This window comes from Trachurus japonicus, chromosome 15, assembly GCF_045865225.1.
Source record: "Trachurus japonicus isolate A0001 chromosome 15, Traja_1.0".
Classification (NCBI taxonomy): Eukaryota; Metazoa; Chordata; class Actinopteri; order Carangiformes; family Carangidae; genus Trachurus; species Trachurus japonicus.
This window is the reverse complement of record NC_140921.1, coordinates 16,900,453-16,928,244: the sequence shown is the minus strand read 5'-3', so window position 1 is coordinate 16,928,244 and position 27,792 is coordinate 16,900,453. Positions and strand designations below refer to the sequence as shown.

The window sequence follows — 27,792 nt, the reverse complement described above, 5'->3', positions numbered from 1 at the left end:
TACAAATCACCCCTTGGCTGTGCTTATGTGCCCTGTCTATGGGTGTTTTGTTGTGCTGCTGATAATATAAGCAGCGTATTATTGTCTGAGAGCTGGGTGTTGCCCTCTCACCCAGGAACATGACGGAAAAGGTGGATGATGGAAAAATCTGTGGGTGTTATGTGCAGTGACTGTGGCATTTGTGAAAGATCAGCTCAAAAGGCTCAGATTTAAAGTAAGAATGGTTGCTCTTTAGAAAAAGCTGCATTGATTGAGGTGGCATTTTCTTCTTAAATGTCGTCACAGGATTCAGCACGTCTGCTGTATGTTTGGGTTGTTTTTTTTTTCCTGTTGGATCTGAACCAGTGCTGGCACATCAACCTCCCGGCAACATTTTCCATACCAGTCTGTGCCGTGCTGCAGGAACTTGGGCCTGCTTCCAGTAACGATGCAGACGCCTCCTTTTTCCTGAGTATTTGACAACATTTACCACCTGATACAGTTTGCTCTGCCTCCTTTTATAACATGCCACGGCTCTGGTCCAATAACCTGACAGGGGAAAGACTTGTTTCATCTACCTATTGTTGTGAAATGTGAGAGGCCAACTGCAAACACACACAAGCAATAATGAGAAGAGGAAGAGGTTGAAGTACAAAGTTTTATTTTAAAGTCATGTTTGAAATGTTTGAAGGAACCCACTTCCCTGTTGTTTTTTTGTGTTAGCTGAGTAAAAGAATTTGATTTGCTGTGCGCACAAGCCTGGTGTAACATGCAAATAGAGATCAAGACTAACGTGGACATTACAGTGACAGAAAAGCTCAATGGTTCCTAATTAATAGGCTAGAATGAATAGGTTAATTGGAGTATTTTATATCCCATCAATAGGTTATGAATATTAAATTCTGTGGTACTGGCACAGCCTCTGCATGCTTTTGGTTACAGTGCTTCCATTTATTACATTTTGTGCAACACAGGCAAATTGTAACCCTCCTATTAGACAGTTGGGTGTCTCACAAGTGGCACTTTAACAGCAACATTGACAATAAGTCACAATGTACAAAATTACAAAATAAATACGCTTCTCTTTTTTTTAAATGCTATTATTCTGGTTTTACAATAAAATAGGCTTACAATGCAAAACAGAAACCTTGGCACTTTTCATTAATATAAGGATGAGTCATCTGTGTTGTTTCCTTCACTTAAAGAAAAAAAAACAGCAGTGTTGAAACATAAGTCATGCAGCAAGTGTGAGAGAAAGGTTGAATATATACGTGTGGTTTGGTCTAACAAGTTTGCATCAAACGGAGGCAGGGATGCTGTCTGCACACAAAGAGCCGCTGTCTGAAGAACAATCTCTGCTCGGTGAATCACTGCTGCCGACACTTTTGTTATTCCAGTTGTAAGGAAGCAGAGCTGCACTTCAGGTGCACAGACCCTCGCGCTGTAGCCCTTATCCAGCCTCTCTCTCTCTCTCTCTCCTCTGCGGTCGCTGTGCGCTAACGATGGTGAATCTAATTTCATTGCTCATTAGAAGAACATCTTTGCAGCCAGTTCAACCGTCTGACGCCAGTCGGGAGGTGGTGTCCCCGGGAACAGAATTAAAAGAGGCTCAAACTGACCTGTGCTCATCAGACCTGCAAATGAGGACAAGAGAGAGAGAGAGAGAGAGAGAGGAAGGGAGAAATATTCAAGTGTCAGCGCTGTGTCTCCACTGTAGCCTCCCGTTTGGGTGTTTGCTTTAAAAGCAGCCACGCCATCAGAGACTCAACCACAGTATTTACATATCGGCAACACTCATTACAAGTATTTTTTGCAGGAATCTAGGGTGAAAGCCTGACAATTAAAAGCCCTGCTGCTGTGTTCACCATGTCTTGTGGTTTGTAATGGGGTCAAGGGGCTTTAATGAAGGCTTTTAACGTGTGAAGTGTGCAGCTACGTCCTTCTCCTTTCATGCCTTTGATCAGTGCCACTGAGCAGAAAGCTTAGCTCTTCAAGCTCTGAGCTTTGCCAACCACAGCAGCAGCAGCAGCAGCACATTCAGCCCAGCATCTCACACCCTGACATCATAGCCTGGTTAGATTCAATCAAATGTGGGATTATCCAAACGTGCCACGCTCAGCTTCATGTGCTGCCTATAATCATATGGATGGTGTACACTCCAGTTTTGATGTATATTAATAATTTACCAAATCCTACGTGTGAGTGAATGGGAAAATAATTGGGAGCTTGAGAGTGTAAGGTAGCTTTGTCTCTGGGGAGATCTCCAACTCGCCGTCTCTTCTCTCCCTCTTCCTGCAATAAGGTCAGACTTGTCATAAGACAAGTGTTTAATTAATGCTGCCCTTAGAGGAACAACAGAGTGAGCTGCAGCATGAGCAAGGCAAATAAATGCCAAATATGCTCTGTTTCCATCCAGCCTCTTATTTGTGAGGATATTCTGCTTTTCTCTGGCTTTTAATGAATTTTAAATGGAATATCTTTTAAGTTTTGGTCTGGTGGTCAAACAAAACAAGCCACAAATGCATGACCTTGGACTCTGAGAAGCCAGAATTTCAAACATTTTAATCCATGAGCATGAAGCTCCTCTGGCACTCTGATTATAACAAACGAGGCCTTGCCGTTTTGATGCCTACCATGGCTGGGTCGCTCGCAAAAATGAATGCTGTTGTCAGACTGTTAATTTGTGTGAGCGAGGCCGACTACAGCAGATGTTTTCATTTGAGCTTCCCTGTTCTGCTTCTGAACTTTTCGACAAATTATAAACAACCCAGCAGTCAGAGCAACACACTGTTAGAATACCAGTGGTTTAAATCTAGTCAAAGTGAGATAAGACTTTGCTGTCAGTGTTTCTCTATGAATCCACTCTCTAAAAATGGATGCGCTCCCTTTGCACTCTCACTCCATGATCCATTTCTTTGAGTGCCTGTTTGGCGAAAAGCCTGTGTAGGAGATGTGTTCGTAAGACATAAAAGCTATTCACCTTAGACACTGTTCTCCTGTGCCTCGCCGTCAGTCATTCTGACACGGTGCCACTCAGCTGTGGATTCGGGCTCAGCTGAGACACAATCGATGATTCCCCTCTAATCCACTTGAGCAAAACAAGGTCCAGTGATCTTCGCTGCTGCAGCTCTTCACACCGAGGAAACATCCAATCAAAAAGCTCCGCTGGTCACAGCATTAAATCCCATAGTAGTGTCCGATAAAGCTCCAGAAACACTTTAAAAACTGGCGGTTAAAGTGCATTAAAAATAATACTGTCATCAGGCTCTCAATTAACATTTGGTGAAATAATCACTATTTAACATTTCTGCTATAATGTAATAATGTTTAAGTTAGATCACATTCATTAATATTTTATGAATTTCATATATGATATGGCTCCTTCAATGTTCATGTTTAACAGCCACTTGTGTCCCAACAATTTCAACCATGTATGATGGACTGAATGAAGCTCAACAGAGACTTTCTTTTGGGGTCTATGTACATTAATACTTATTGTGTTTGCAAATTTTTAGTACTGAATAAATGATGTAACTAACAACGAAAGTGTTAATTGTGGCAGTATATCAGTTTGATACAAATATAATAAGGATTGTTTGGATGTGTGATTAATCAATAATTCCATAATATCCATTATGTAATTAATCATAAAGTCATGTTATGGGTTAATAGATTTGGTCCAAATTCTGGTTAATAGTAATATTAAATAAGGATTAGTTCACCATTTCTCAGTGATGGCTGGTGTAAAGTGTTATGAGTTACTATTTTATGTTTGTAAAGTCTGTGAAAACCAAATTCCCACGCTCACCAGATCCGTCCCCTCAATATTTAAAATGTGTGAATGTTATGTTTTAAAAATGCATAGGCCATCTGTGCACTTGTCAGTGCAAACAAACTTTGGCTAGCTGCCCTCCAGTCTGAACGGAGCCAAATATGGCCACCCCACAGCAGAAGTCTTCACATGTATTTATATTCCCACAGGGCTCTGCTCCTCTTCGGAGTCTGTGTATCTGAGCTCTGTGCAGCAGAGATCTTTCTGTGGCTCAGATCTCAGCCCTCATACCAGGATCAGACTACCGCTTGACTGCACATGTCCATCTGGGCAGTGTTGAGGTGAGGTAGATCATATCTTTTTCCATTTCATGCTCGGCCCTTCACTGGAAACCTGTGTTGGGAAATTTGGGAATTAAGGTTGACATAAAGCCCGTAGGTTCAAAGGAGCAGGAATGTCACAATGTACAAAAATCCAAACTAAAGAATGTAGATAAGACTCTTCCTCGATCCTTTAGTCCACAACAACAATGAGTCATATGACAGGCACTTCAACACAGGGTAAAAACACAGCAGCTCTCCCACCACAGGGGGAGTTTCATCTCTCTACACTGAGCTCTCGTCCGGCCTGGGCAGCAGCTGAGTGTGTTTCCTCTTCTCTAAAATCCTGTTGAGCTCCTCAGCGAAGGAGTAGCAGAGCGGTGACGTGTTTTCAGGTTCGCTCTGCCTCAGCAGCACGTAGCTGTTTCCGTTCATCCTTCGCAGGACGCTGGGCAGCGTGGCCGACAGCCCGTTGGGGAAGTCGCACTCCGGGGATGGGAGTTGCGGCATGGGAGGGAGAGGAGGGGCCGGGGGAGGAGTGTCCTTGTTGGGTGACGGGTGACCCTCGCCGGGGACAATCTGGAGGAAGCCTCCGTCCTCTACGTCGCCTTTGTGCTGCTTTGAGACTCCGTTACAGATGCCGTTGCCGTTACAGTGGTTTGATATCGTCTTCAGCTCCATGTGGGAGGAGCTTCTGTGCTGCTTCTTGTTCCTGTTGTGCTTTTTATTGATCGGGTAGGCGGACGCTGCCGCACGCAACGAGTACTTCCCTCTGTTGCCCACACGCAGGCAGAAGCCCACGTAGACGAGGACCACGGTGAGGACCACGCAGAGGCCTCCGAGGATGGTGATGAGGGACAGGTACATGGCCTCCATGTTCCTGGGGGAGAGCAGCTCTGAGCGGGGGAGGAGGGGGGCCGGAGGCGGAGGCAGGGGTCTCTCTGAGGACGGATGCTCAGTGGGAGTCGGTTCAGTGGCGAAGAGATCGTAAGGGTCTTCTTCAGTCGGCTCAACCGGTGGCGGAGGGGGCAGGTCCAGGCTGATGGTGACATTGTACGTGACCATGGCGACCTTGATGTCGTTCTCGACGGCGTAGCAGGTGTACAGACCGCTCTGGTCCTGCCGCGCCTCGATGATCAGCAGGCCGTCGGTGCCGGTTCTGAAGCCCGAGTTGAGGCCGTAGCCCTGCAGCTCGCCGCCGTCCAGCGTCCAGAGGGGGGTGGCCAGGTTGGAGCTGAGCTCACACTGTAGCAGCACGTCATCACCCACCCGCACAGAGCGACTACGCTGGACCACGTCTGTAACACACATTAATGCAGTGAGAAAGTGATTTCAAATGAGGATTAGGAGAAAACTCACAACTTAAGACTCTGAGTCATTTTATATGTTAATTGCTTAACACCTCCTAAATTTATCAAAGGCTGTCCAAAGTTAATGAAGCATAAACTCCCATTAGAGATCTTTTAATTCCAGCCATCACATTACCTTGTACAGCGAGAGAACAACGAGGGGGCAGAAGATGCTACATTTTATCAGCCTGAAACTGTGAAGTGAGAGAAGGCAGTTGCCTGCCTTGAATATCAAACGGATTTCTCTCCAGAGATGGTAAAAATGTGATTAAAGAAGGGAGGAGAGAATTTTGCCAACAGTGTGCATAATCAACTTTCAAAGACGCCTTCGTAACATCTCATGACACCTTTGCATCGTTCGAGTACTTTCTAACATTCTCTATTTTTAATATCCCTTTCATCATTCACTGTTCCAAAAGTAAACTTTTTTTAGGCTGCAGCACCTAACAGCAGATGAGACTCATGCGTACCATCTTGTGTGTTCTCACATCCCCTGCTGCCATGCTGGATGTCCTGGATTAAAGAGGATCTGCGGAGGGGGAGAAAACATAACAATAAGGGCATTAGTGCAAAGAATAAACATTTGCTTTATAGCAAGTTGAATATTTTTGTTCCCTATTTCACACTGTATTCTGATCTATTCACGTCTCATATAATCTATTCCTTATATAATCTCTTTTGACTGAGTAAGCATTGCTGTGCAGGTTAATCAGTGCAGGTTAGGTACACACCTGCATGCTGTGTTTACCATCACAGCCAACATTACGCAACAGTTCTGGGAGCTGACTCTCTGACAGGGCTCCGTGACACTTGAGGTTACTCAAATCAAACACAAAAGGGCGTTTGTAGCATTTTCATCACCTGATCAAATCCCTCTCTCACTCACACACACACACGCACAAACACACACATGCATCATCCAGCGCCCACCTGTTCGCATGTGACATTACGTCCACGCACTGGACTCCGTCCCAGGCACAGTGAGGGTCCCTGGCAAAGATGCAGTCATAGCAGGAAGCGTATCTGTGGCAGTTCGAGAGCGGCAGCTGCACCACGCCTGATCCAGAACCCACGTACACACTCATCTGGGGGAGGAGAGACGACGTAAATACCCTCGGATGGACATTACTCATATGTGTGTGTGTGTGTGTGTGTGTGTGTGTGTGTGTGTGTGTGTGTGTGTGTGTGTGTGCATCTGATGGTCAGACAACACTACCTGTTCTGCAGATATCAGTAGGTTCTCAACAGGCTGTGGCTCCTCAAAGAGTTGCAGCTCCTCGATAATGTGCAGTTGACCCTCGACCTCTACGGCTTTGTGTAACCAGCCTTCATCTGAGCAACAGCGACAGAGAGGAGAAACATGGCTTTAATATACTTTTTTTTTCATCAGCCAGTCAAGGCACGTCACTCTGTTTTAGCTTGATTTCCTACTGTTTGGACAGTCATTGATTTTATTCACATCAGTATGCGATTTAAATGAATTTCAGCTATCTGGCTGAAGATAATCAATTCCCTTTTTTATACCTCGTGTCAAGCATCTAAGATAAGGAGTTTTGTTCAGGCAACAAACTAAAGTCCTGTCATCCTTTTCATGTTGTTTTTATTGCATTTTCTTTCTTGCAATTTTGATTCTTTGAAAAGGTTTTGGCAGCTGACGTAAAAAAAAACCTCCTTGAATACATCAACAACCTGATAAGACTGATAGAGACAAATAACAGTGACACAATGTTGTGCAGCTGCTGGAAGACAAGAAATATGTCAACAAGTATAAGCTAAATATTAATCAACATCCAACAACAACAAGACTCCAGGATGTGATGGTACTTGGACTAGAAATAGTCCAAGACGTGTAATATGTGAACTGAATTCATACACACCTGTGCCCATGTATAACACATGGTATTCTTGTCCATCTACGCCTTGCATCATGTGCACGGCCATGTGTGTGTAGTCTGTGGTTCTCCTGAACAAAATAGGCCGTCTGTCTGAGGGTTGGACCTGCTGGGACATCAGAGGATGCCTCCTGACAAAGTTCAGCACATCATCAGGCAGAGAGGTGGAGGCGTTGATGCCTCTGGCCCTCAGAGCATCGGTTATACACTGCAGGGAAAGAAGCCAAGGAGAGGGGATGATGAGCAAGTAACAAGGCATGATGTGGGCTGCAGGAGAACGAGAGAGACATTTTTGGCTCATTTGTAATTGGGTTCCTGTAAATAGGAGCGGATAGCGAAGGGGAGAGAGGATGTCATGAGGCTTAGTGAGCTGGTCTGCGGGGTAAATCACAGGATCAGGAGGAAAACACGGAGCCTGTGGAAGACTGTGTCTGGGTAAACCCGCGTTTTCACTTCCACAACAATGACTGTGTGAGCTCAGCAGCCAACTTGTGCTGACATGCGGGCGACTCAGCTCCCTCTGCACCTGACTAAGGGAACAACTTCCCCTCTCTCTTTGTGCCATCCAAATGACTTGGGCCAACTCCCCTAAGAGGCTTTCACGCTCCCAAGCTAAAACCTTTGACCGCTTCTCCTCTTCATTTACTAGCAAAGTTGAAATTAAGTCCCACAAAGTGTTGAAGTGACACTGCAGTGGATAATGTCTGCTGCTCGTGCTAACGATGCCACAGCCCTGGCTGCCACGCTAAGCCACTGTCTCCAAAGCTACAGGCTGGAGTTAATCGCCATGGAAATGGGTTTCAGTGACATAAGCTGGTTGTGTTTTGAGCCTCGTGCTTGAGGCTGCCACTCTTCTTCTCTATCATCTCTGCTCCATCATTACCTCGGAGGCTGAAGAGGCAGGATACTTTTTTCCCTGGGCCTCATCTTGTGCAGTGACCTGGCTGTGTGCATGTGCATGTGTGTGTTTACCGTTCCAGGTCGTAGGTCAGGGATCTTTCCAGTGTATTCCTTCCACTTAGAGTCGGAGTTGTGGTTCTCCATGTAGGGTCCTTGAAAGGCCTGTTGGACTTCAGACAGAGAAAAGCGACACACAGCAGACGCCTTCACGTTTTTCCTAAAGACATCAAAGCGCACACACACACACACACACACACACACACACGGACACACACAGTGAGAAAAACCAGAGCACAGGCCATGAACAATAACAGCAGTAAACCCAGTGTTGCCATAGAGACAGCAGTACAAGTACAGTAGATCAGTGGCTCACCTAGCTGAAATGATGGAAACAGACATATAGGAGGATGTATAGGGGGTTAGGGTGGGGGTGCTGAGCTTTGACAGAGATTGTATGCAGATGAACAGGATGATCAGATGTCGTGCATCTCTGTGACACTCAGAGGGAGAGAGAGAGAAACAGAAAGGCTTCATAGAGACAGAAGAGGTGGAGCTGAAGAGGACACGAAGATGCTCGAGAAGATAATCTCTGTTTGTTTATGTTTTCTCCATCACACAACATTTGTGCTTGGGCATAACATACACTTTTTAGCTGATGTATCAAGTTGGAGCATGTTTCAACCGAGTTTCTACAAAAGGCCATAAAAGTTATAAGCCCAAAATTTTCATGCTAGAACTATCTATAGTTGACATTTTTGTTTTGGACATTTAGAGTTTGCTGCTCCCTCGCTGGATTCACATTGATGACCTGAGGGATTCACAGGAAAATGCATCTAATCCACAATGTTATCTCACTGACGGAGAGCCTAATTATTACCTGTTCAGTCTTTTTATACGGCGTCAGAGCCGCATTAAGTTTCTGCTGATTCAATCCAGCATTTCCTATTTGCACTACTTCATTAAAAGCATTTACTGTAGCATGGCTTTTATTGTGAGACAGTCAGGAAATGTGTTGAAATCAAATCTCATTTACAATTGTCATCAAAACAATACTGTATGCATGTGTTTGGTTGCGATGCCAACAGACTTCACCAGTTGCTCTTGTGTTTCTTACAAAGTCGCTGCTTGATGATTGTTTGCTGTGGTATTAAATCTCACTTGTAGTTACCATGGTAACAAGAGGGACTGCTAAATAAACCAAGACTGGAATATTAGGGATTACAACTTTAACATCTTTTTTTTAACTGGATCTAAATTTACATCTTTAATTAATATTCTGTCCTCAAACTGCTGCAAATCTCCTCCACCCAACTTTTTTTTTTCACATGGTTTGGATTAAAAAAAAGTTCTTGCTTTATCTCTCCCGGCTCTTTCATCTTGTCCCTTCTCGTCTTCTTCCACTGTCTCAATGTATTGATTGCTGCCTTTCATCTCTGTCCTGCTCATTTACATTTTGCATCCTCAAAGCCCCCGTCAGCCCGAGGCCTCGTCAACACAAAGAGTTTCTCACTCACCACTCCAGGCCAAAGATGCCGTAGAACAGCGTGTCCTGTGACGTGTGTCCAGGCATGACGAACACGCTGCGCAGCATGTTGAAGTGGAAGTCGTACTCGGGCAGAGAACACATCAGCCTGGCCTTGAGGAAGGACGTCCACCGTTTCTGGAGAGTTAAACGGCCTCCTCGGTCCCCCTGAGGGAAGAGAGGTGAGGAGAAACAGAGGAGGAGTTCATGTTAGGTAAAGAAAAACCCACGGATAGTTTTGCACCAGAGGAATTTAACATCCTCATAAGTGCAAAAGTGGCAAGAGGAAGCAGCAAAGGTATGTTCAATAATGTTAAGCTCTCATTGCACTCCACAGGTTCGTAGAGTGTGTTTGGCCTCAGTAGGATTAAAGCACTGACTGTGGAGTTCACGTCTCACACACGTACACACAGCCCATGTAGACACATCTCAACACCCGCTCTCAATCCAAAAAAGATGCTCTGACAGGTCTACAATGGAAAAGCTTGACTCAAGGCCACAGTTCTTTCAGAAACAGTAACAACTGACATGAGCTTGCTCTTTGATTTAAACTTTTAAATGTATTCTGCCGGTGGCAAGTTGAAAATGGCACATACGTCGCCAGGAGGCAATTCGATTGAGATTAACATGAAAATAAAAAATAAAATGGAGATGTGCTGCAAAACTTTTAGGGAAGAGATCTGGTAACTGACTTCACTTCCAAATGCCAGAGGATGAGACAGCAAGGTTATTACTCTGTACAGGTGGCTCATGTGATTCTTAACTCCTTCCTGGGCAGCAGGGGGATGTAAATTATTCACATTTTAGGCAGCGGAAGATGCTAAACACTCTGTCTCTCCCCAGCAGCCATCCATTCCTCTCGCTGTGAGACACACTGACTGCAATCCATTCATCAGCTGCACAGTCTTCTCCTCTAATCACACCTGGGCCTTGTTACCAATGCATTCCCCCCGTCTAGCCCCTCATCTATTATAGTATCCTTTCTCTCACCTCTAGTTGAAAAACATTCCTGCATCACTTTTTAATCTGCTCTCACCTTACAAACCCGAGCCACCCGTGCCACCCTGCTGTGGCTGTAGGTCGTCGTCTGCTCCTGGCTCCTCTCGGTGAAGAAGAAGTAGATCTTGTCATCATCGCCTGTGCTGCTGCCCAAGCTCTCCTTCACAAGTGCGGAGCCAACAAACTCTGCCTCTGCATGGGGGAGAACAAGATGCATTGACTCATACTGTGAATAAACAAAGTCTTTGACAAATAAATGCCAAGTAATTACCCACTGAAAGAGATCTCCTCCGATGGAGTCTCGTCTAGTTTGGCTGCTTGACATGAGCCCATGACACTGATTGTAACAGCTGGCCTGTAACATATACTGCTCAAAAAACTGAACCTGCGTCATCAAAACATAAAATAGTGACAACTAGATAAAAGGTTGTTGCTTCGAAGGGGCTGTTTGTAGATTTTCTCTGCTACTAAATGTGGTTTCTTGCCAGCAGCCTGTGGTGCCGTTTGTGGCTCGACAAGAGCTTCAGTAATTGTTGCATTTACAAGGAAAAACTGAGTAGCTTCCAGAAAGTGGCAAGATGAGCTGGCTGGGGCTGTCGGTGAGCATGCTAACTTCAGTAGAGAAGAAGATTTGATATCTTTCGTGTAGTTTTCCACCCTTGGGGACAGCTCTTGGTGAGTAGACGCATTAAGTTTGATGCTGAACTCCCAACCTTTGTTCTCAGCTGAGATGTAAGCAGCGATAATGCTAATGTGAGCTTTGTAGCAATATAAAAAAGGGAGCAGTTGGCAATCTGTAATAGGAAGGGAGAGGTTTGGCTTTGGAGGGATATATTAACTTGTCTACAGTTACGCTAGCAGCTCTGTGAGGCTGCTTCAGGCACAGCAGCAAACTGGGACTTATAAACAGGATCGTCTATGCAAGTAAATCTAAGCCATACTGCTTTAAGAATAAGCCGAGCAATCAGAAGCAGGTTTAATGACAGTGAAAATAATGCATTATTGATCCAGCCCTGCAGATGTTTGCTGACTTGGAGGCTTAACCTGTGGTCAGCTGGTTGACAGGCTGGAGCTCTGACCACTAGGACCACACTGCCACCAAACGGCTTTTATCATTCCAAGAGATTAACTCACCATTCAGCCAGCGAGTGGGAGCATCCTCTGTCTTCAGCGTGGGAGACGGAGAGTTGCGGCGGATATCTGGAAAGCTCCTGAACTCAAACCGAGAGGCTGTGTACATCTGCTGGTCTGGAAGAAGACAAATGTATCTGGTCACTGCTGTGGTTGAGTGAAACTCTGGAAATTACCTTTAATTGTTGAAGGGCCTTACCGATGATGAGGGCAGTGTAGCCTGTTGTCGGCCCATAGGGACATTTCTCTTTTCCCTCCTCTGGCTGAGATGACATCACAAACCTTTCCTCCTCCTACGCAGGACAAAAAAATTCATGAATATTTAATGAGGAAGACGATTATTAAGCATCATATGTATTTAAAAGCACTGGAAGGATTGTTATTTGCTGTGCATGGACGTACTATATATGCACAGAGTGGTTTGAAGGCATGAGTCCCACACATGTAGAGATGAGTTGAGTTAAATCTCTGGAGGAAACGGATGTGATTGAAACACTCGGTCTGGAAGAGAAAGAGAAAACCGGAAAAAAAAAAAACATTTCACAGTGAGGGAGCGATTATGAATACAGGAGAGAACCTAACACAGAAAGATGAAACAGAAAGACTGAGAGAGATGGAAAAACTAAATGCCTACCTTATTGTCTTTTCCCTTGAGCAGGCACTGCCGTTTTTGCTCGGGAGAGGCCTCCCACTCAATCTAAAAAACAGAAAACGAAGAGTTGGATGGTTTCACATCACTACCTTGCATAAATCCTGTCAAAGTGCCACACATCTGACAGCAGATTAATAGAGAATAATATTATTTTGGCTTGAATAATTCATACTTTCAAAATTTTGCCATCACACCATCTGAATTCACAGTGCTGTTGTATAGCAGCATGTTTTTTCTCTTATGTAACAGAAAGTTGACTTAATATATTTGTATTTACAGCAGGATATGGAAGAGTGGTTGCGAGTGAGTGTTACACACACACACACACACACACATCAGCAATTACATCTTATGACAGACACCACTGCTGTATTAACATAAGTAGCATAACAGCTTAACGTCAGCTTGTCACCAGGTAACAAACATAACAAGCATAGCAAGCTTCTACAGCGACTTAAAGAAACGTCCTGCAACGTGCAACTTACTGAGGGCTGGACTCGGTCACAGCGAAACTACAACATGCTTTAACGACATGGAAAGAGGACAAGGACAAACAATAGTTTTAAGGTTACATCCCTAAAAATTCAATAGCAGCTAAAAGGGTGACACCTGTCTGTTGTTACTGGTCAGAATGTGTTTTCTAATATCAAGTTATGTTTGAGATACACGATACATGATTACTGTAAAAAGCCATACCTTCTTTATATTTCTCAAAAAATACCAGCTGAAACCAGCATGGCAATTGGTGAATAATTTCCATAAATAGCCAATTATTGGATATAACATGAAAAAAAACCCTAAGGATTATTGCTTTAATGTTGGCAATATGAAAGCAAAAAGGGCTAAATGTCTAAATGTACAGTATGCTCAGAGGGTTTTCAGAAGAGAAGAGAAGAGAAGAGAAGAGAAGAGAAGAGAAGAGAAGAGAAGAGAAGAGAAGAGAAATGTGTGTACAGTGATAAAGGAGACATTTAGAATTTAGCACTTGGCACAGTTTTTAAGTTTTAACTTAACAAGTAGGGTAAATACTGCGAGTATTAGGTTGAGGAACATAGTATGCTAATTACAGCATTAATTAGGATTTATTTCCGTCTCCCCATGTCTCAGTAGTTGGATGATATGAACATGAATTCTGAATATATAGTTAACTATGTCTTCATTTGCATTCTACAACTTTTGAGGCAACAATTTTTCATTCTGGGGTAAATGTATGTATTCCCCTGCAACCCTGTGTGTGTGTGTGTGTGTGTGTGTGTGTGTGTGTGTGTGTGTGTGTAGTAACATTATTTCTAACAGAGTTGCTCACAGTTGCACCACTGGAGCCTCTTGCTGCATAAACTTATTCAAGATATGGTGGCTGAGGCACTGAACATGCAGCGACATAGAAACAAAGAAACTCACAGTGAGAGCAGAGCTGGATGAGATGTCAGAGGCATTGAGAGCGAATACAGCCCCTCGGGCCCCGACGTAGAGACGCTCGCCATCAGCCTCCAGCAGCATGGTGCTGTAGTTGACGGCAGAGGACTGGAAACGCCTGCAACCCTGGAGACCTGAGAGAGGAGAGGAGAGGAGAGGAGAGGAGAGGAGAGGAGAGGAGAGGAGAGGAGAGCAGAGGCTGTTAATGAAGGTGACCTTTTGTAGCCTCTTGACAGCTCCTGTTACATCTGTTTATGCAAAACAGCTCCAAGTGTCCTTAGAAAACACATCATAGACATCTACCACACGTGCTCTCAAGAGGCTGAATCGCTGCAATAAAAGATTGGTGAAATTTTAGATGCAACACACCACACACAACCTGATTCAACCCTCTTTTGCTGTTACATTTGCTCAGATACAGCGTGTCCACTGCTGCTATTGATTACAATCTGCCTCTAAGGGAACAACTGTGGGTTAATAAATAACATTTTTCATGGAGAAGCCTTGCCTTTTCTCATTTCAATGGTCTCAAATACCCCAGGAATAGACTTGTTTATCCTCTTCGGCCCCACTGAACTGATTGGTGAGCATCCAAATACATACTGCTTCTGTTGTTATCTGAATTTTTATGCGATAACGTGAACAAAACAAAGAAGTCCGCACTAATGGAAATCGGCGTACACTAACATCTCCCCCTCAAAGCCTTTAGAAAGCCTCTGAACGTCCATCATGATGCAGCATAGATTAACATCTTTTTCAATCAAACCTGAGAGTCTGAGAATGAAAGAAAGAGAGAAATCTATTCATCTTCTGTGATGGGTTTCTCAGTATGTGACTGTTGAACATCAGTGCAGCGTGGTACAATGGCCTTGCTCTTTGATTCTGACTTTAAAATCTGCTGGGAAAAAAATGCTATTAAGCTTCATTGAACTGTGGATGCACAGAAATTCTCTTTATGTGACTCCAGAGTTGCTTGTGATCGCAGTTATTTGCACAGTAATAACATGTATGACACCTTATCAGCAGCTCATATTTGATTAGGCTTGATGATAGACAATTAATTGATGATTAACCTGTTTTGATAGTTAATTATATACAGCTGTATAACGGCAGGTTCTTGCCAAACACAAACACACTAGGTTGATTGGTGACTCTTAATTGCGTACAAGTGTGAATGTGAGTGTGTCTGCATTGTCTGTCTCTCTGTGATGAGGCGGTATAGCTAACGTGTGGTTGGATGAATTGTGGCAGGTTTCAATGCCACAAATTTGTTGATCCCTGCATCACAAACAAAGTTTTTTTTTTCTTTTTTCTCTGATATACTCTGTATATATCACTGGCAAAAACAATATTACATCTCCACTATGGACAGTAAAAGCCACAGGATTATGTTCATCCCCCACAGCTTTGCTGAGGAAGAAGAAGGTAATGAAAAGAAGCACAACACAACATCAGATTTCAGAGATCCACTTCTGCCTAATGTGGGTTTCTGTGCTTTGTGCATCTGCGCCACGTCCAGTTTTCCAGGCTGTATTGGGATGCCTCGGTCTGACAGGAGTCAGGACAAGATACTAATGAGGGTTAGTCATACTAACACTGAGCACAGAATACACACTGTATAACATGCACACACACAGAAACACGAACAAAACATATCACAAAGTCGCTTGCTGCAGTCGTCACATGGCAGAGAGTTACGCAAGTTCTATCAGGACTCTACTTAGCTTGGGTAAACATGACACCACTGTCAACACACACACACACACACACACATACATCAGAGGCAACCTTTAGGCATGTCATAACCACAACAATAGGTCCACAAGACAATTGGGCTGTTGTAATAAAAGAGTGTTGTTAAAAATAACAGCAGAGTTGTTCCAGTATGACTAATGGTGAGCAGGTTTTACTATACTCTGGGGCGGGGTGGGGTTTTGACAGCAACTAAACCATTCAAACTTGTAAGTGAGCCACTTCTCATGTCTGATGATTAGTACAGAAGCTCAACAGACTTCCTGCATCCCCAGCCAACCCACTTCCCCCCTGAAGACTGCATGGTTATCAAGTAAGCTGTCATTAAGATTTCTATCAGCTGCTGCAAAACCACAATCCACTCTGCTCACCTCCACAGCAGCAGTAGCTCTCATCCCACACTGCTCCTGGCTGAGCAGGTGTCTACTTTTTTTTGTCCTTCTCATTCTCTGCAGGAGGAGGAAGAGTATTACCTGTGAGGGACAATAACTTTTCCTATGTGATTTGAATGTCTCATTGTGGGCGATGATGACAATGCATTATAATGGAGACACGCCCAAATTTCCTCAGTGTAATCCGAGCATTAGGATACACAATATCCTCTGTGTGGGTGACAGCGGGAGCCAGGTAACTGAAAACAACCTGCCTGAGAGAATGACGCAGCAGAGGGAGATTTATGTGAGCAATATTAACTATATATGACAATCCTAAGGCACATTTTAGCCTCAGCTTACAAGATCATGCGTGAAAAGACACTTTGATTTATTCTATAAGGGGGGAAGAAACGAGTGAAATAGGCCGGCAGAGAAACCCAGAGGATGTTATTTACTGAGCAAACACTTGGAGGGACCTCAGCTGACGGGTACAGAACACAGTGTTCAGGGACACACACACACATACACGTACTTTCAGTCGCTGAACCTCCAGGCGTTGGACTGTGACGTGACAGCCTCTCACACAAATTCACACCCGAGCGTCAGGCCTGTTCACGGTTCAGATATTCTGACGTGCGAGCGGGCCAAGCAGAATAAACAAAGTTTAAATCCACTGACTGGAACTGATGTCAAAGTGCGGCCGGCTAATTTAATACCTCACAGGTTAATGAGAAGGTATTTTAGTTTTCAGTTCTGCCTCTTTTGAACAGCCTGCTCTATGTCTGTTGTCGGCCTTTAGCCAGAAACCGTCATATCAATGACCCTTAAAGACCTCCTGCCTGCAAATTTTTTCACCTTGTCTAAAAGCAGGAAAAAGTGACATTGCAACAAGGAGAGAAAACACACGTGTGTTTTTTCTCAAAAGCATGCATGTGCAACATCAGTACCCCACACAGGTTTGAAGACTTTGCCTTTAGGTTGCTAAGAAACACAGAGATGAAAGGGATTAGTGGTAAGTTTGCATATCTTTCTCAAACTTAAGAAACAAAGACGAGCGGTAAAAGCAAGGCGAGGGAATTAAAAGAGGGCAGTGCAACTGTGGAAAGTATAAACTAATGAGGAGAAACAGAGCTTAAGTGCAAAGTTAAGCTCTGTGAATAGGAGAGGAGGGGGAGTGGATGAGAGAGTGATGGGGTGGCAGGCCAGCAGATGAGTGTAGGAGGACCTGTGGGTTGCAGCACAAAGTGATGAGTTGCAGAAACCGCGATAGAGGTATCAGGAGAGGTTCACAGCGAGAGGAGTAACAGTGGGATAAAAAAAGATGGGTGAAGGCAGGGTGCAAGCAGGTGATGTGTTGTGAGAAAGACAACTGTTTAGAGAAGGAGAAGAGGGGAGGAGGGGTATTGCTCTACAAGTACAGAGCATTAGCCAATTTGGCTGCAAGTCAAACCTGAGAGACGTGAGAAAATTTCTTCCACACTTCTTTGCGTCAACAAATAAAGTCCAGGATCAGATAACAGTGCCGCTACACACACACGCACTCTCTCTCTCTCTTCCCCACACATGCACAAAGGAAAAATACCATACACGACCATCTTGCACCATACTACAACGGTTGTCATGGTTACGGAGCTTCTCAACTACCTACACTGGTGTCAGTCTCCCTGGATGCTCTGCAGGGATCCTAGTGTAAGCACTTCCCTCATCTGCCTCTGTCTCCGTGGCACCTCAGGCTACATGCCATCACTCACACTCGATAAATAAATGATGGTCGTGGTTTATATTTAAGAAAAGCAGCATGGTTATCAGAAGTGGCAGTCGTAAGAATTACCAGAGGCAGGTAAATAAGACAGAGAGGAATGGGTAGAAAGTGGAGGGCCACAAGAGAAGTTAGGTGCTGAGAGGAGAGGGGAGGAGAGGAAATAAAAGAAACTACGAACCACACAAAGTAACAAAAAAAAGGCAATAGCTGCAATATTACAAAGAGAGAAAACGTGTGGGGATATCGTCTATATCAAAAAACTTGACAGCTCCAGTGTTAGTTTGCATGTAAAACACTTATTTGATTTTGAAGTCATCCTAAGGTGTCCAGCTACCAAACAGTTCAGAGAAGGATTGTTGAGTGCGTTGCACCAGAGGCTGGTGTCCGTGTGCGTTTTTCTGTGCTTACCGCTGCTCAACACGGTGACGCGTGGAGTCACATCCAGATCCAGCGGCGCTTTGAACGGGTAGCTGGGAGCCGCGCACACACAGCAGCTCAGCAGCAGAAGCTGCAGCGCAGGGGATCGAGCTGCCTGCATCACAGCTGAGCGTCTCATGGGACAAACACTCTCCAACCAGGGTATACACACACGCAAAGACACTCACACAAACATATTCACCTTGCGACACGCATACACCCCCTGCAAACGCACACACACACACACACACACACACACAAACACACCCACTCACTCTGACAAACACTGGCAGGCAAGCAGGCAGCCTCTTTCACCGTGCTGTAGAGAGGACTGAAGAAACCTGAAAAGATAAAAACACAAAACCAGCACTGTTAGAAGTCACGTCTACACAAGGAGAAACATGAAATACTGCGCATGTGGGCGTTCCTACCGAAGATATGACACCTTTAAAAGTCAGAGGAGAAGTTAAAAAGAGGAGGGAAGCAGCTGAAGTTCAACGGCGGTGCTCAAACATAAATAAGCTGATGTGAAGGATTTCACAAGGATGATGACAGAGATGTGAAAGAGACACAAAGAGACACAAAGTGCATCTGCTCTACAATGTACCGGCCGCTTTTGCAGACTAATGGTGTTCTGTGACACTGGGCTGTCTCTCAGTGTTGTTAAAGTCTGTAGAGTGTGAGCAGCAGCTGCCTAGTCTAAACACAAGACTGAAAATATCATTAACCAAACAATGGCTGTCAAACAGAGCTACGTGCTGATATCACGGGCAAACACTTGAGGATTAGACAGCGATGTGGAGCAATCCAGATCGATAAGGTGTGAAACCGTTTCAAACTGCAAGACGAACCTGAGACGAGCAAAATCCAGGAGGGGAGAGAGACTGTGAAATATGATAATCTCTAAGATGTGTGTGTGTTGTGATGTGAATGCCAATGTTGTTCCCGCAGAACAAGACCCTCTTTTGGAGGAGTGAGGGGAGAGATGGTGAGAGGAGGGAAGAGATGAGTGTGTGTGTGTCACTAGTGCAGAAACCAATCTTATCTAGATTTATTTGGGGGAATGGTGACATCTCTCTTTCTTTTCTCTCTCTTGTCACTCGCTCTTTAAAAACTCCACTTCTGTCTATAAAATGCTTTCCCAGTCCAAATGTAAACGGTCACGGTGGCTTTCCATTACACAAAACATGCTGCTAGAACCCTAAAGAACGTCTTCTCTCTCTCTCTCTCTCTCTCTCTCTCACACACACGGATGCAAAAAAAAAAAAAAGGGAGCAAAAAGTGGAGCCATTAGCACAAGTGTTTGTATGGCTGCACAAGTCCCAGCAGTGCCTCAGGGCTGACACCATGACAACGGCTGGCTGGAGCGCTGCGTAATGTTACAGTCATTCAGCAGCATGCAGGTGTGGATAAAAGAGATACTCTTCTGACTGTAGTCACACTAAGACTCAGTACTGCACATACTGTACTGTAGACACTGTGGCATTGTCACACACTAGGATTAGTAAGACTTGAGTAATGGACTGAGTTACATGAAGTTACATCTCAGATAAATTTCCGATCTTCATTCTTTCAGCTAATTTCCTTATGAAATGAAATCAACAGAAAGACATGAAAACTACAGTAGTTTCATGTAAACATACCATTGAGCATTTAAATAGTAAAGGCTGTTAGTGATGTCTGAAAACCAAAGCATTAAGACACTAAAAGCAAATGGATCCCATGAATGTTCAAGAAATTTTTTGTTTTATAAATACCTTGGACTGGACTAGTGTAGATGTATTTGCATTAAAAGCTTAACTTTGCAGCAGTTGCTAAATAGAGTCCTTTTCAACACCTGCTGTCATTAACTGCAGTCATTTCCTCGACAGAAGAGGTTTGACATGAAAATAAAGTCAACAAAATCTTCACAGTGATTTTAGGAGTCTGAAAATGTATGTTTCTACAACTGCACCGGAGAGAAATTAAACCATTAGGCTAGACGGTTGGAAATCAATCTGAATTTGGAAATGTTAAGTGCTTGTAACAGGTAGTGAAAAAGCACCTTGTGGTCTTCCAGGTGTGGAGAAAAATTTACAACCGAGCGCCTAAAACTGAGGATAACCACACAGCGAAAGCGAGGCTGATTTAATGAGTTCCTGGAATGCAGCCGTTTGGGAGATATTACTTTTTCTCACTTCTTTTAAGGTGGTAGAGGAGGTGCACCGAGGGGCTCTTTACAAGTCATTTATCTGACTTGTGCACACCAAATCACTCAAATGGGCTGTCAGGGTCTAAATCAGTCAGCCACAGTAGACCTGACGTGGTCTCATAATCCTGGGAGGAAGATGAGTCTATTCAGATGGAAATGTTTCACAGGAATGTGACAGAAAAAGGAAGAAAATGTGAAAGAGCCGAGAGAGAGAGAAGGGAGGTAAAATAGTGTGTGAAAGTCCAGCAGCGCAGAGGGAAGAGCCAGTAATTGTGACATTCTCAATTCTCTGTCATCTATAATCCATTACTCCTGACTTGTTCTGAGCACCGCCGGCCCCCTAAATGCAGAAGCTTTCAATTGTTAATTGGGCGTTGAGCGCACCAGTTGAAATTTTGAGAAAATATAGAAAGAGAGATGTACCCAGAGGAAATCAGGATGACTCCACCACTCTGCACCTAATCTGTCTTCCTCCTGATCTCGCTGCTAGCTCTCAGTCCCATGACATTCATTCAGGGAAATGGATTTTATCAGGCAATTATAAAGTGTCTATAAACCTGCCTGAATAGAAGAGATCGGCGTGTCCTGGTGGTGACAGCTCCATCAACAGACAACACTTGTCCCAAAGGACTCAAAACTCTGTTTAGTCTAACAAATGGTGGAGAAGATTACAGTCAAAGGCATTGAGCTGCGCTTCAACTGAGAGATGGACTGCTATAAAACACACTCATTTCACAGAAATACAAAAGAAAGCAAAGTCAACTGAAGTCTGTTTGTCCCCAGTACTGTACTAGGCCTACAGTGTAAAGTCGCTTTGTGGTCGTAACACTGGGCTCTGTAAACTGACTTCTCACACTAGAATCACTGTGTAGCGACTAGCGCGAGTGCATTATTTAAGTGTTGTGTACCATTACTCACAGCAAATGCTTTACACAACTTATTTGTGTTATTTGTTAGGAACTTCCCAGTCTGTGGCTGGTTCACTCTGGGTTTAACAACAATGTAAATAGCGTCTTAAGTGTAAATTTCATGATATTTGAGGATCTGGAGAGAGGTTTAGTCGCTCACATCACACAGATCACATTCAAGAACCCCAGACTTGAGTGATAACAACAACAAAACTCAAGTCAAGTCTTTATCAGAAATCAGCAAAATGAAACTTTTCCAGGACTGACAGAATAGAGATATGAGTTTTCAAAAAATACAAAATAATCAATAGTTATCAATTGATATCGCCACTAAAATAATAATAGAATAGAAACCGTGGTCTTTTCTTCAGACTTAACAATGAGCTTCCTGTTTTTGTTAAGATTTATCATGTAGCCTACTGTGCCCTAACCCTAACCCCCAATGAGAGGCTGCAGCAGAATATTGAGTAACTATTCTGAAACTAAAAGCAGTGGCGAAGAAAACACGCCACTGCTTTTAATTTGATTAGGAATAGAGCAAACATTTGATGAAGGCACGAGTTGAAAACCAGTCTGCCTATCCTTTGAAGAACAGAGTGAAAACAATACGAAGAGAAGATCAAGGATCCTCTCCCCTCCATGTAACAATACTGTACCTTGTGTGTTAAATAGCCACATCTTTGTAGGTCTGTCCTCCCTCTTACCATAGGCTACCTAACACAGCCATGCATTTTTAAAGGCTGAACAGGCAGATAAGTGGCTTCACTCCATGGGTTTCCTCTATGGGCCTAATGATTCTATCACAGCTAGAAAGACCATCAGTTTGGACAGTGGATGGCTGATTATCCATCTTTCACGGATCAATCCTGCTCTTAATGCACCTTGGGCACCCATCAAGGTGTTGTTTACAGCTCATTCACTGTGATCAGATCAGAGCAGCACCTTTCTATTTGTTCTCATTTCCAATTCACATCCCTGTTGAGATAGCTGACGGACCGAAAGTCTACTCCACCATTGCAGCCACCAGATGACTTACAACGCAGTAATGCAGTCAAGTGAAGCAACAAGGCACACACTGGGTCACTGGGAGCTTTTAGTGCAGCAGTTTACACATGTTTATCAGCTGATTAATATACAGTATCTCACCTGCGTGAGCTGAGCTGGCAAAGGTTAGTAAATAGCTACCACACATTAAAGCAGGCCATTTTTAAAAGGACAATAGCCTACAAATACAACAGAAAACTGTAGCCTAAGTCTATATTAGACCATTAGAGCCTACATTGTATTGTATTGTATATTTTTAGGATATTAAAAATACAAGTCGACGACACTGAGTTATACAACTATCTCTGTATAAAGCCAATGCAGAAAACCACAGACAATTAAATGAACTCACAACACGTGAAGGTGTTTTATCTGTGGTCTGTGTCTAAGCTGCGGTCGTGTAATGTTTTAGCGTCTTACCTGAATTCCCGTAGCCTACTAATTCCTCGAAGAGACGGACGTGTACGTTTCCTTGAGCACGAGACGATTCACCTGGACTGGACTGGACTTTCACCGGCGCATGCACACACACTCCTGCACACTGAACATACAGATACACACAGCGCGCGCTCACTCAGCAGCAGCAGCGCCGACTCCCCTCCGTCACAGGTGGCCCGCCCTCCCACAGTGCCCACTGCCCACTTCTTCTCCTCTTCCTCTGAGTCAGGTGTTCACACCATCACTCCCTTGGTCATGAGCTCGGTGTTTACGGTTCCTCGTCAGTTGTCTTACCTTTATTTCTCCAGGTGTACTCCAGCCTGTGCAGGGACAGTTACAGATACAATGTGTCGAAGTGTTGAAGGTGCATAAATGTAACCTGTCTGTTCACTGCTGCAGGGTGGCTTCACACTGACACCTAGCGTCCATAGAGGGAACTGCATCCACTTATCAATTCGAGCAAACCATTCAAATTTGTACTAAAAAGCTCATTTTACACTAAAAATTACTCTGTATTATATAATGTTTTTAGCATGTTTTCATTCAGTTCTACATAATCTGATTGATCATAAATTGGTTGGAAATGTACACTGTTGAAGTAGACTATGAAATATGTCAGATCATCCATCCTTCTATTATTTATCTAGCCTGGTCGCGCCCACACTAGTGACGTTGGAAAGTCGTGCCAACCAGGCTATTATTTATCCATCTATTATTAAAAACTCTCACTGTTTTAGAGTTTATATTGTGAATCTTTGTTGGGTTTCTGCTTCTACCAAAATTTCAAAGTCATCACACACACTGGAAAAGTGCTGGAAAAGTGGTGTAAAGTTGGTAAATCCGAGCTTTTTCATGATCAATTTTCAAGCGATTTTTGTTAAAGTTGTTTTTTGATAACACTTAGGCCTAATTGTAAGAACTAAACTGGTAAAATAAAAATAAAAACAATCAAATGCAATGTTTTGGTCTTACTCATCAAAAGTAACACTCAAAAACTCTAATCTGCTCAGTGTGGTTTGATTAGATTTGATTGACAGTGGCCTGCAAACATGAACACACCACCCACCAACTGAGATCAGATATATGATTCATATATTTATTGATTTGGATTGTAGAATTATACAACATTGCACGTCCTTAAAAAAAAGGCTAAGGAATAAAAGGTAGCACTACATAATACGGCCCGCGACTTACAGCGTACCTACCGCTCTCTTGCCGTAGGTTGCCGCTTATTTCACACAAGTACTGAGTAACTGCAGCTCACTTTCCCCCCTGTTTCCCCCGTGCATTTACAGTGTAACTAGGCTGCGTCTTAGCGCGTAACTTACATCCTGCTTCACACCAACTTCCACAGAAGTACAGGGTAACTCTCGCTGTTTTACAGTTTAACTAGGCTGCGTCTTGGCACGTAACTCCTGTCATACTTTACACCAAATTACACAGTAACTCTCGCTCACTCCGCCACTAATTACCCCGCATTTTACAGTATAACTAGGCTGTGTCTTAGAGCGTAACTCCCGTACAATTACGTCCTACTTTCCCCGGACTTACAGTGTAACTCCTGCCAGGTACATTAGAAATTAAATAGTCTACTGTACAATATGAGCACAGTTGCAATCCATGTTTTCCAAAAGTGTCAGCAGCGACATTTCACCTCTATTTCAGAGATTTATTATTCATTATTTAATTGTATGGTTTGGAATAGGTGAGAAATGGGTATAGAGTGTGGACATTTTCCAATACAGTAACAGGCTGGCTGGTAGCAAACTTACCTCTCTAAAATGCACATCTATGAAAGTCTAGTTCTGTCATCCAAGGGCAAAACACAAACTATACAGTAATACATCCACAATAATGAGTCATTCGGAGAGTTAGAAAATGTTTTTATTATTTATTAACCAGAAAACACATGACACATCCACATCCATGATCATTCATAAACTTTAAGTACAGTAAGTACCCTACTGTAAGTGAGCACTGTTACCCCTCCTTAGTCTGCACCTACATAGTAGCTGTCATGCACCTACACACTACTTGTCTTAGAGTTACCCAGTAAGTAGAGGGTAACGGGCTGTATTATAAAGTAATGGCTGTTACTCCCTCCTTAGTCTGCACCTATACAGTAGCTGTCATGCACCTACACACTACTTGTCTTAGAGTTACCCAGTAAGTAGAGGGTAACGGGCTGTATTATAAAGTAATGGCTGTTACTCCCTCCTTACGCTGCACCTATACAGTAGCTGTCATGCACCTACACACTACTTGTCTTAGAGTTACCCAGTAAGTAGAGGGTAACGGGCTGTATTATAAAGTAATGGCTGTTACTCCCTCCTTAGTCTGCACCTATACAGTAGCTGTCATGCACCTACACACTACTTGTCTTAGAGTTACCCAGTAAGTAGAGGGTAACGGGCTGTATTATAAAGTAATGGCTGTTACTCCCTCCTTACGCTGCACCTATACAGTAGCTGTCATGCACCTACACACTACTTGTCTTAGAGTTACCCAGTAAGTAGAGGGTAACGGGCTGTATTATAAAGTAATGGCTGTTACTCCCTCCTTACGCTGCACCTATACAGTAGCTGTCATGCACCTACACACTACTTGTCTTAGAGTTACCCAGTAAGTAGAGGGTAACGGGCTGTATTATAAAGTAATGGCTGTTACTCCCTCCTTAGTCTGCACCTATACAGTAGCTGTCATGCACCTACACACTACTTGTCTTAGAGTTACCCAGTAAGTAGAGGGTAACGGGCTGTATTATAAAGTAATGGCTGTTACTCCCTCCTTACGCTGCACCTATACAGTAGCTGTCATGCACCTACACACTACTTGTCTTAGAGTTACCCAGTAAGTAGAGGGTAACGGGCTGTATTATAAAGTAATGGCTGTTACTCCTTCCTTACGCTGCACCTATACAGTAGCTGTCATGCACCTACACACTACTTGTCTTAGAGTTACCCAGTAAGTAGAGGGTAACGGGCTGTATTATAAAGTAATGGCTGTTACTCCCTCCTTACGCTGCACCTACACAGTAGCTGTCATGCACCTACACACTATTTGTCTTAGAGTTACCCAGTAACTAGAGGGTAACGGGCTGTATTATAAAGTATTCTTTGTTATTCCCTCCTTAGAGTGCAAATACACTGTAATTGTCCTGCAACTACAATGTAGTTATCCTGGAGTTACCCAGTAACTACAAGGTAGCGGGCTGTATTATAAAGTATTCTTTGTTATTCCCTCCTTAGTGTGCAAATACACTGTAATTGTCCTGCAACTACACTGTAGTTGTCCTGGGGTTACCCAGTACCTTCTACTACAGCTGTAACTACTGTCTAAGTAGAACCAGTAAGTTAGAACACAGTTTGTTTCACGAGATAACATCATCTGAAAGTACAGTAATACAAAGACAAAACTAACTGAAGTGTCCCTGACATCATAAAATAACAGATTTCTACTGGCTTTTGTTATTTACATTAAAGTTCAGTTTTGTTCCTTCTGTTATAAACTGTTTCATTTAGTTTTGATCCATCTGTCTGATCCTTCTAGGTCTAAAATAGTCAGTCAAGTCAGTTTCATTTGACAAAATGTACTTTCTAAGTTAGAAGAGTCAAGTTGAAATGATCGTTGTGATACTACTATCACACCGGAGTGTGACACTCAGTAATGGAGAATGGATGGGCTCCTCCATAAAAGGTGATCTTGATCTTGATCCAGCTCCTTGGGTCAAGGCAGAGATCAGGGTCATGGGTGGCGTGCCATCTCCCTCGTCAGGTACCATTTTCATGGCATCTCAAAAACCTCACCTGTGTAGAAACATAATTATATATTGTATCATCAACTTCATCACATAAATGCATCACTGTAAAACAAAGTGAGAAAATTAATAACTTTGAACGGTACAGTTTTTCTCATCATGGAATACTTAATCCCGGTTTTACCTTTCACATCATAAATCATTAGCCTTTTAAACCATAACTTGTGATTTTTTAGCATATTTATCAATTACAAATTATACATATTTTTTTCTTTAACTATTGAGTAAATATTTTAACCATTTAAAAATCTTCAATTTTACAAAATCAATGCTATGACCATACTGTTTCACAACTGTAGGCTGCACCAGTACATTATTGTTACTCTTGACTGTATTCATCATACCAGTCATTACCAACAGTAACGTTAGCTAATGGAGCTAATGTGTACAGTACTAACACAAATACAGTTCCCGGTTAGCGTGGTTCAGGGGAAAACACACACTATTATCTTTAGCACAAGCTAACATTGCTAGCTGCGTTAGCATAGCTACTTAACTCACCAAGAGGTTGATAACGCGGTCAAACTGCCGTCGCACAGGTCCTCGGTTCATCCCTCTCGTCTCCCGGGGTGTTTGCTCTGTGTTTATATCAACATATCACATCGTAGACATTGCATCATTTCCCTCATTTCTCCACTTCGTCTCCTCCTGTCGTCCCTGCGGCGGTGTCAACAAGCTCCGTCCTCGCTGTGAGGTGGGACTTTCTACCTTCTCAACAGGCAACCAATGGCAAGTGAGCAGCTTCTGGTCTGACCAATGACAGATGGTCAAATCTGAGAGACTGTGGTAGTCAAATAGGATGAAATAAGTTGTCAATCACAGTCTCTCAGATTTGACCATCTGTCATTGGTCAGACCAGAAGCTGCTCACTTGCCATTGGTTGCCTGTTGAGAAGGTAGAAAGTCCCACCTCACAGCGAGGACGGAGCTTGTTGACACCGCCGCAGGGACGACAGGAGGAGACGAAGTGGAGAAATGAGGGAAATGATGCAATGTCTACGATGTGATATGTTGATATAAACACAGAGCAAACACCCCGGGAGACGTGAGGGATGAACCCAGGACCTGTGCGACGGCAGTTTGACCGCGTTATCAACCTCTTGGTGAGTGTAGCCGCTGGAGGGAGGCGGGGTTATAAATTCGGACAGGCAGATTTAA

General features: G+C 43.5%; 1 protein-coding gene across 4 annotated transcripts; it reads right to left on the bottom strand.

Annotated features, from left to right (window-relative positions):
- Nucleotides 1–623: 623 nt before the first annotated feature.
- Nucleotides 624–23,040, bottom strand: LOC146973455 (semaphorin-4G-like). Of its 4 annotated transcripts, none has more exons than XM_085800018.1 (16): nt 22,801–23,040; nt 18,229–18,578; nt 13,918–14,066; nt 12,499–12,561; nt 12,267–12,365; nt 12,064–12,157; nt 11,868–11,981; nt 10,771–10,925; nt 9,727–9,902; nt 8,285–8,429; nt 7,298–7,520; nt 6,637–6,752; nt 6,351–6,505; nt 5,891–5,949; nt 2,960–5,369; nt 624–1,613 (listed from the first exon to the last, which is right to left on the bottom strand). In XM_085800018.1, exons 2-15 carry the CDS (start codon nt 18,374–18,376, stop codon nt 4,357–4,359), a joined length of 2,709 nt encoding a protein of 902 aa, XP_085656144.1. In that variant the 5' UTR covers nt 18,377–18,578; nt 22,801–23,040; the 3' UTR covers nt 624–1,613; nt 2,960–4,356. The 4 variants fall into 4 exon arrangements, with proteins under 4 accessions (XP_085656144.1, XP_085656146.1, XP_085656145.1 ...); XM_085800020.1 differs by lacking the exon at nt 22,801–23,040 and adding an exon at nt 19,089–19,279; XM_085800019.1 differs by lacking the exon at nt 22,801–23,040 and adding an exon at nt 18,683–19,171.
- Nucleotides 23,041–27,792: the final 4,752 nt, after the last annotated feature.